We start from the raw sequence: 10,261 nt of genomic DNA, 5'->3' as shown, positions 1-10,261 counted from the left end.
TTTGTGGGGCACGAGTGACACATTCCTGCAATCAAGTTCAGTAATGACCGCTTCCAAAAAATAGCCTAGTTTTTACCTTCACATGACCCGAGTCATACCATTCAGAAAACTTTGACAACAAACCGTAATTCTACAAAATTAAATAAGTGAGCTTCCTCTCCCAACTTGACCGTAATACAAGGACTCAAGTCGTACTTCATCATTACAAAAATTGCAAGTTCAAGTAGAGTGATGTTCATTCAGGAGGAATGTCATTTTATCGACTGCAGGGTGGTGCCAGATGCTTTATCTGGACCTACTGTTTATGGAATGCCTTTGATACCATGCCTCACTTCATAACTTCATTCAAAACTGTGTGTGAGAGAGTGTTTGTTTGTTGGTGTGTGGTGTGTGTGTGTGTGTGTGTGTGTGTGTGTGTGTGTGTGTGTGTGTGTGTGTGTGTGTGGAGCTACTTTTCACACTGAATGTTAGCGATCATTTTAAAGCCTTAATCTATAGCCTTAATGCATAATGTTTTCATTGAATAACTGTATTTGCCCATATCACGGAACAACAGTAATATACTGTATTCACCCAATATTAAGATGAACAGATGTCATTGTTGTACTGATGCTTCTCATTAACTCTTCATTTACGAGTGAATTATGTGATGTGGAAGACTGTAAGTGGAGCTCGCTAGTAACTGTACATAATGGTACACATTACAGAACATGTCAAAGAGACCTAGCACTTTTCTTTGGAGCCAGTGTTTTTTGTTTTTTTCCCAGAAAGCTCCCTGCAGGATTCTTGTAGGGATAAAGTCCCTAATCAGGGATTTGATAGGCATATTAAGCCCACGGAGATGTTAAACCACTCAAGTGAACACGCTGTTGCAGCTAGAGGCTCCGTACCAATCTGATCAGTACGGCGGGGGGGGGGGGAATAGAATCTGAGAAGCATTACGAAACAAACTGGGGTTTCATAAGAAAATGTTTTGGATCAGTGTTCTCAATCCATTGCCAATTTCTCAATACAAAGACCTTTCTGATGCCAAAATTGGTTGGACACCAATTCATATTGAAGTGTTTTAGTAGCTCAGTAGATATGTGTCTGTTTGAATCATGACCATGTGCTTTAAAATGAAGAGGCGACTGTAAAAGCATACGCAATTCTTTGTTCTTCTATGTGTAAAAAAAAGTAGTTTAAATTAGTAGGACAGAAGAGTACCTTATTTATTTTTTCACATAGCTTTATTTATTAATACTATAGTTTGAGATTTTTTTTTGTTGAACTTTTGGTAGCCAAAGCTGCTGTACATTGTAGACTATTTACCATTTCTATCTGCTATATTCTATACAACCTTATTTATTTCAATGTTGAAAAACCTGTAAATATGTTTCCTAGATGATGAACTGTAACATGTACACTTATTTTGAAAAATAAATGTGTGAACCAAAGTGGCCCGCAGAGATGGTACTAATAATTGACAGTCTGCATATTGAGAATAACCTCACAAGCTAATGCTTATCTTTATTGCAACTTATTTTACTTATGGATCCAGTTATTACTCAGTTAAGACAGGGGTTGGGAACGTTTGGGGTGTTGTGAAAAGTCAAATTTCACTACTTTGGAGTATTCCGAAGGCTTTATGCTGCAGTGTAGGCATAGACCGGTATGAAATTCTGAAAGTATGATAACCTTCAGCAAAAATATCACTGTATTACGGTATTGCTACAACAACTATAAATGTAGCAGTTTTTAAATGTCAGGGTAAAAAATACTTTTTTCTATTGAACACAATGTATTTTAATTTTAAACACACTGCACAATGGCAGGAAGAGGGATTTCTAAACTGCACTTTCTGTTCTTGTACTCATAGGAAACAGCTTGTACCTTCAGAACGGTATGACAGAAAATTGTAGTGGTTTTGAAACTGACATTTCCTTAAAACCAGTAACCGGCCATTGTCTACTCCAGTGTTTGATATATCCATGCCTGGGAAACTGATCTTTATGTTGACTTTATTGATCCTTCCGGAGAAGCTGTCTCACCTTGAAGTTTATGAGCAAGCTTTGACGGACAAGTCAAAACAACAGCACAGTCTGCACTGAGGATTATCCCGATTTCCAGCACGCCTGGCCTGCATGTATTCGTGTTTTTTTTTGTTTTGTTTTTAGCCTATTGGATTGATGAGGTCTACTTGGTTTCTCTAGCACTCAAATCTCAGAAGACCCCCCTCAGAAACAATCTACTAAACACATCTGCAAGTGCTACTGTAATAAGAGAACGAGGACAAGCTATCAGATTTAAAGCAACGAAGAGAAGACAAAGTCCCATTTGGAGCAGAATTCCAGGACCAGATGTGCATGAGCCCACAAATCTGCTAGTGAAGTTAAAAACCACTAACAGATACCATCTTGAATGACATCACTGCACTTTAGGGAAGTGTGCCTCCAACCGAGTTTGAGGCTGCAAACGGCTGTATTGTACTCACACGTACAATTAAAACGGACACAAATTACAGCTTCATGTGGGAAAAGGTGATTTATTCCTACCGTCCATCCCGTTGCCAATTAGACATGTTAAATTGTTGCCTTTGTGCAACATAATCTTCAGTAAAAAGCTCTCTCTCTTTCACCTTCTATTAAGGCAATAAAGTCAAGTTGTCCATGGTTGTTTGAGAAAGACTACAAAACACTGCAAGGTTTTGGGAAAGCTCTGGATTTGGGGTCAAATAGCTGAATTACTATTTAACATGGTAAAAAAAAAAGCGCACGCACACACACGCACACACCTCATGCCGTTGAGGCTCTTGCTTTCCAAAAAGACACACTACTGTAAGTCTTTGAGCAGATTCTGTAGGTCCGAGGTTGAAAACAGTCTCTGGGAGCACACTGAGCGTCAAGCTGAGCGGGACATCTCCCAGGCCAGTGGAACCCCCTGGTCTTCAGAGAAGGATCTTGTAATAGTCGTCCTTGTAGCTGTACAACACCACCACAGCAACCCTGCAAGAGGACGTTGTCAGTAATAAGATTCAAAAGGATATTTAAAAAAACAAATCCATATGCAGAACCTCCAAATTGGACATCTAAAAAAATAGGACAAAGAAGATCAACCTGGAGGGTTTCCAAGATCTTCTCTAGATAGAGAGAGTCAGTCTAGTTTAAATAACACAGGCTTCAACCCTGCCAAAAGTCCCATAATGAGAGCAGAAATGAACAAAAACAAAAGTCAAAATTACTCCACTTTTTTTCCATTATCGTTACTCTCCAGATGATATCCACACTAGTGGCATCCAATTCATGCCAACAGGACATTAATGTTCCCTCAGGATGAATTGTGATACTTATGGTAATCACTTAACTTTTCAAACTATCAATACTTTGGTTTATGACCAAATACCTAGCAAACAAATGACATTTCAATCAGCCTCAGTTGTACTGTGTGTTTAGTGCTAATTAGCAACCGTTAGCATGCTAAAACGCTAAATTAAGATGGCGACCATAGTGAACATTACACCTGCTTGACATGTTAGCATGCTGACGTTAACTCAAAGCACCACTGTACCGAGGTACAGCTTCACATAGCTGCTAGCATACCGGTCTTGCCCACAGTGCAAGGCTAAAAGGAAGGCTCAGAGACTGCAAAGCCCTTGGGATAAGTTTAGTTTATGGTCATGCTGCAGCCAGGTGACTGCATGGGGCATTTAGCCCACTCGTCTGACCTCAGCTGCCGGTGCCCCACATTCATTGAAAACAACTAAACAAACAAATAAAAACACACTGAATATATCCATTGTTGCCTCTGTGACAGTTATTTATCAGCAGAGACTTTATTTCAGTCAGGAAATTAAAACCAACTGCTCTGGAAGGCAGAAAGAGAAGCTTTGATTTTATTTGTTTATTTTTTGTTACCATCTCATTCATGAATGAGAACATTCGCTGAATCCCTCACAGGGTTGCTCTCTATGGGGGATACACAAGTGTCACAACAGAAAAAGCTTAAATACTGAGGATTTAGCCTCGGCTTTGGAAAAAATGTTCTGCTAGGAAGCTCAGGAACATTAACCGCTCGAGTCCACAACCCCAGCAATGGATGAAGGTAACCTCAATCAACTTGGGTGTTAAGAGACAGACATCAGAAGACCAAACAAGGCAAATCCTTCTCCAAATTTCACCTCAGGAAATAGGATTGGCTGAGGATTTAATGTTCTTCAAGGCAGTCGTTATGCGTATTACAGCTTCCTTTGAAGGACTGACTGTCACTGTTACACCTGGAGTGTGGGGGCTTGGTGGCAGCTGCTTATAAAAGGAAGTCTGCCTTTTTTAAGTGGTCTTTAATCTATTCCACTCTTTGCCTCAGGTTTCATTTTTAATAAAAATAACATGTCAGTAGTTTAGGGAAACGGGGGGTGAGCAGAGAGGCAGTGGGGTCTCTGGCTCATCTTCCACAGGGGCTCCTGCTGAGACGGGACATCTACAACGTTTGCTAGGAAAATGTCCGTAAAAATACTTTATCAGCTTCCTGCCGTTTATTACCTTTTGAGAGGAGAAACATTTTGACAAGGTTGTCTTAATTACCACATTTCACCTGCTGTTATTTGCTGATTATATTGTTTGACTTTCTTTTATTATGCTTGTTTCTTTTTACGTGTCGGTTTTGTTGCTTCACTTGTTTTTAAAGTGCTTAATGTACTGGTTTTATTGTCAAGTGTTATATATTATCATTATTCATTCAAATGATTAACTAATTCAAGAAATGTTGGTTGGTTAGTCCACCACTCCAGCCCTGTTATCTCAACACCTATTGGATGGATTGCCATGATTCTCTCCCTTACCACTAGCGCCACCAGCAGAGTAACATTTTTGGTTCTCTGCCAACTATGGCATAGATAAGATTGCCGTGACATTTGGTACAGACAGCCATGGGGCCCAGATGACAATTCCTAATAAGTTTGGGGAGGCCCTGACTTTTGATCTAGCACACCCATGAGGTCAAACTTTTCACTTTTCCAGTGAATTATCTCAACATATAATATATGGATTAGCTCAATTTTTGTAGACATTCATTGTCCCCAGAAAATGAATCCTACTGACTTCCCCTGACTCTTCGTTTTCTTTGGACTATTAATGATATAACTAGCGAAGGCTGGCAGAGGACAAAGCTAGATCTGCAACCATTCACTTTACTTTGACAATAACAGCACAGGACTACACAAACATGCCAAGGCACCCAACTCACTTTTTGATCATTTTAAAATGGTGGATCTCATCGCAGATGGACTTCAGGTAGCGCTGCTTGGGGAGACGAGACAGCAGAGTCTTCACACTGCTGTTGAACTGCTCTTCGCTGTCAAACTGGAAAGAAAAAAAAGAAAGATGGGAAAAGTGGGAAAGAGTGACAAAATGTTACACACAAGACTGCTTACGGACAAACAAAGCCTGGTACAGATTAGTTTTACTTTAAGGCTATCCAACATAATGCCTCACAAGGTGTCGGTTTCTTTATGTGTGTTAACAGAAAAGTAGACAGCCTTTTAGAAGAATAAATGGGGGTTTTCATCTGCAGCCTTTGGAGTATATTTTTGCATGTCAAGTGTAACGGGGCAGTGAAGGCACAAAGCTACAGTGGGTTTATAGTTTTCCTTGGCTTCTTGTGTGACATTGGGTAATTTGCCATATTTGAAACAGGCCTTTCCTGCACGCCTGGCTATACCCACTGTGTATTGTCATGCGTTTTATATACTAAATGTGTTTTCTCTGACACATGCTGCAAGGGGCCGACTGTATAGGTGGCCCATTCATTTATGGAGTGGAGGCTTTTGCTTATATAACAGTGGTGTTAAGAGCGTTTTTCAGTTTTCTTAATGTTTCATTCTTTTTTTTTTTTAACCTCTGCTCTTAGGAACCAGAGTTTTTTTAACGAGTGCAGCCTTGGTCAGGAGTTTGGAATGTAAATATTAACACCTCTTAAGTATGCCTTTTGTTAACTGTAGCATGTGTCTGTCCCAGGGGTAGGCCTTTTTTAAAGGATTGCAGATCAGAACCTTTAGCATATCTCCCGGGCTGTATAAAAAAGGCTGGGTGTTCCCTCACTCCACTCCTCATCAGGACTGAAAGGAAGGAGACGGGATCCCCTCTTCCTGTCTAGGATTTTGACCTCTATTGGCTGTTCTTTCCACCTCCCAAACTTCACAAGGATGTAGCATTTTATTAACTCTGCAATGGTCTTGATGAAGCTAGTAGGGAACCAACCTCCAGAGACAGGAAGTTGATCAGCGTTTCCTTCTGCAAGTCCACCTGCGGGATACAAAACAAGCAGGGTTACACAAAAACACAATGGAGCCTTATCTCATGTTGCAACAATTCCACAAACGCATTCGTAATCAAACTAAAAATATCAACCGTTGCACCCGCTGCCCAAAAGCTTGTGTAATTCTTTCAACAGAAGATAGTCCAGTCTACTCTGACTCTGATCAGTAAATTACTTATAATTCCACTTTCACAATGCTCTTGCCAGGCTTGAAAGCACTCTATGTCCCTTTAACAGGAAGGATCTAATGGCGTCCTGGGTTTATCATTGGAAAATGAGTCCTGCGGTGTTTCAATCTGACTGACAAACAAGCAGGCTGCTGACAACAAAAATGGAGACTTACAGGACTGTGCAACTGCTTACCGGAATCAAGGTGATTATGTTTCAATAACTTGGATTTACTGTTGGGTGGCAGATGCAATCCAGACCCCAACAGGGATGACAAATGTATTTGGAGTATGCAGGGACATGGTAAATAAGACAAGCAGGCATGATTTACTTTGAAAATATCAGGCCATAAATCTACAACACAACCACAAATAAACTCAATATGGCAGCCATTTACATCCCCTGAAATGACACGGTGATTGCCTTCTGTTTAGTGTTCATTCTGCAGCAACTGGAAGGGATTCACAGCCACCTTAACCTCCAGAAAGGGGTTTAAGCACAAAGTAAATAGCTATACAAGGGCTGCTCACAGTGATGTTTGTGGTTTTAGCTATCAAAAGAACTTTTCTTGCTCTGTGATTTCACACATGAATTCAAGAGATAAGGTGGGAGAGCAGGATTGGGGGGATAAAAGGGGGTAAACAAACAAATGACTTACTGCCAGAACCTCAATGTCATTGCTCTTGTTCTGCAAATTGCTACCAAGATTCTGTAATCTGGTTTGGATCTGAAAGAGAGGCAGTTAGAGAACAACAAAGTAAGAAAAAAAAAAGGAATAGGCTAGAAGAAGAAAAAACTGTGCTCATGATCAAAATGTAGGGGGACAAAAATCATCTTCAAATGCAGTCATTTTATAATCAAATCATTTCCTTGGCCTACAGTAACAGTCACCAACGACAAATACTCCAATGTTTAAGATAGACACACAGAAACACAAAGAAGAAGCGAATATATGACAAAGAGAATACTAACATAAGTCAAGACCTTGCATCACAGCTTTCCTTTATATGGTTTTACAAAAATATGTATGTAAGTATGAGGAAACAATCTCTATTAATACAATACGATAAACAAAAACTTACTTAAGTTTTAATTACATTTTCAATTAACAGCTGAACTTTAGAGGGCTGCTTCACCAGCAACAATCTCAGAGAAACAACCTTTTTGCCAAATGTTTCTTTGTTTTCTTGTGATGTTCACTGTAAATTAAGGTACTTATATTTAATAGGGATGTGCAAAACATCAATTCACATTGGTATCACAATTCAAGCTTCTACAGATTTTATAGATACATTTTCATACTATCAAATGGGAAAAGTAACTACTATATTTACATACTGTAAATTGTTTTTTGTTAAGTGAGAATTGATTTAGAATCGAATCTTGACATTTTCTGAATTGTGCACCCCTAGTACTTAATGGAGTTTTTTCTCTACTTATGGTGCTGTAGAGAAATATTTAGATGAGCAGGTGCAGAGACAAAATTCAGTTGTCAAGAATGGCAAACATTTGCAACTAATTTTGGTGGCCCCCTCAGAATATCTGGCAGAACCCTATCAATTCACTAATGAAACCAAGCCTACAGTATCAGAACAGGTGGCTGAAGAAGCACAGTCAGTGTGGTGTGTGTGTGTGTGTGTGTGTGTGTGTGTGTGTGTGTGTGTGTGTGTGTGTGTGGTGTGTGTGTGTGTGTGTGGGTGAGTGATGAGTGAGTGAGTGAGTGAGTGAGTGAGTGAGTGAGTGAATGTATGTATGTATGCGTGCGTGCGTGCGTGCATTACAAACCTGAGTCTCATAGCGTCGTCTAGCATTGGAAGAAACTTTATCCGGGCTGATGACGTTCACATTCATGCTGCCAGTGTTCCCGTGCTGTTCTGAAGAGCCTGGAGACAGAAAAAAGGATTAGCTTTAGTAAATCCTAGCTTAATCTCACATTTGCACATTCCAGTGAGATGACAGTGACAACTTTGTTTAACTTGTTACTCAATTTAATTAAATCCGCTTGTTGGCTACTTGTGTGCGTGCCAAAAGTCGTGAAATGTAACACGTGTAATGTCTCCCAAAATGCACCACAGAGCGCCACAAGAAGTCATTCCTGCCTGTGGCCATCAAACTTTATAACTTCTCCCTCTAAGTGTGTGACACAGACACTTATTTAGTTTTTAAACCTGACAATATTATCAGTTTTGTGCAATAACACCTGCTTAAATTATAACGTGCAATACTCTGCTGCTACTATTTATTAATTATTACTGTTCACCATAAAAAATCCTTAATTATGTAAATACTATATCATAACAATTCCTTTAACTATGTAAATATTGTACATATCCACACTCCTTATATTTCTTTTATTTTTTTATTTATACTCTGATATTTATATACTTCTCTATTTACCACTATCTTTATTTATATTCCTTTTGCCCTTTGTGCAATGTGTGCAGCTGTAACACAGAATTTCCATTCAGGTATCAATAAAGTATTTCTGTTTCTGATTCTTTTATTGCACTAACCAAATGTGAATCTAGGTAATGAATCAGTTAAATGCCAGAAGTGAACATGCAACACTTAGATCAGACATACTTTGTAGATGCCACATTGATCACAGTATTGCATTTCATAATTTAACACTTTAATTGCAGCATTTTGGTTCAGTCAAAGCACAACTGTGTAAAAACAGAGGTGTGTTTCATGCTGCAGTAAGACATAATGTTACAAATATACAGTTTAGTCTGTTTATGGAGGCTGACTGTAAAGAGAAAGTGGTGATCAGACCTGTGGTGTTGAACAGTGATCCTTTAGGGTTCTGCGACATGCTTTCAGAGATTTCTCTGCAGGGACACATGGACAACATTATACAAGAACAACCCTCTTACATCATTTAGACATCTGAGCAGCACATTGAACCAAAATTTCTTTACCTGGTGTTTCTTTCCTCAAAGAATTTGGTCCGACACTTCTGAATGATGTGGTCCGCCAGGTCCGACTCAGGGATCCGTTTCTCAGACTGTCTGTCTTTCTCAAAGGATTTGACCTGAAGACAGAAAATGACTTTAACATGTGCTGCTGTACACAACTTTTCCATAATTCTTTCTTATCAAAACAGTTTGGAAAGCATCACGATCTACAATGCTAATGGGGGAAAAAAAAGATGTTACGTTTTACCTTCACATAGTGTCCCTCCTTGTCAGAGACCAGGGCCATGCAGTTGATGCCAGCCAGCCTGCAGTGGTCCATCAACGTCTCCTGAGACTAAACACACAAAATAACAAAAGGCTGAATATAACACACACATACACACGCACACGCTTTATGATGACCCTTCCCTGTGTTTCACTGTTGGGACTTGAGGATGCCGGCCAGACGGCCCGTGAGGGTCGGGTTTAGAGCGAGGTGTTTAGTGAACCTGCAGACTGCCAAAAGTTTGCTGCCGTCATACGAGTGCTTTCTTCCACTAATTACTAAAAGAATCAAGAGTCAAGTTTGACGTTCAGGTTAGAAAATATTTTGAAAATAGAGAGCTCATTCTGGGGGAACACTGGATTCATCATAGCTTGAAAAAGTATTCTATAGAGGCGTTCAGTCAGTTTAAATAGAGTTTTGCTTGGAACGAGAGCGTGAGTGTGCACTGTGCTGGGAGTCAAGACCAAAACGCCATGTGTATTCAGGTAATGCATTCAACCATGACGGTGTGTGTGCATGTGTTTGTGTCAGCCTAATTAATTCCCACCAACTTCAGCCTGAATATTTTTTTTGGCCACTCCGCAAAACAAGCCAACGGTGGTGCAGAACAGACCTTTCT

General features: G+C 39.8%; 1 protein-coding gene across 1 annotated transcript in view; it reads right to left on the bottom strand.

The window, feature by feature from the left end:
• Positions 1–765: 765 nt before the first annotated feature.
• eif2ak4 (eukaryotic translation initiation factor 2 alpha kinase 4) overlaps positions 766–10,261 on the bottom strand; it is a 25,361-nt gene continuing 15,865 nt past the window's right edge. The window contains exons 32-39 of the mRNA XM_032499790.1: positions 9,625–9,711; positions 9,381–9,493; positions 9,235–9,290; positions 8,245–8,342; positions 7,118–7,186; positions 6,234–6,278; positions 5,221–5,336; positions 766–2,984 (exon numbers count right to left, since the gene is read on the bottom strand). Coding sequence (XP_032355681.1) covers positions 2,927–2,984; positions 5,221–5,336; positions 6,234–6,278; positions 7,118–7,186; positions 8,245–8,342; positions 9,235–9,290; positions 9,381–9,493; positions 9,625–9,711 — 642 coding nt within the window. The 3' untranslated portion in view covers positions 766–2,926. The remainder of the gene's footprint in view (positions 2,985–5,220; positions 5,337–6,233; positions 6,279–7,117; positions 7,187–8,244; positions 8,343–9,234; positions 9,291–9,380; positions 9,494–9,624; positions 9,712–10,261) is intronic.

Source organism: Etheostoma spectabile, chromosome 20 (genome assembly GCF_008692095.1).
Source record: "Etheostoma spectabile isolate EspeVRDwgs_2016 chromosome 20, UIUC_Espe_1.0, whole genome shotgun sequence".
NCBI classification, from domain to species: Eukaryota; Metazoa; Chordata; class Actinopteri; order Perciformes; family Percidae; genus Etheostoma; species Etheostoma spectabile.
This window is presented reverse-complemented; position numbering and strand designations above follow the sequence as displayed.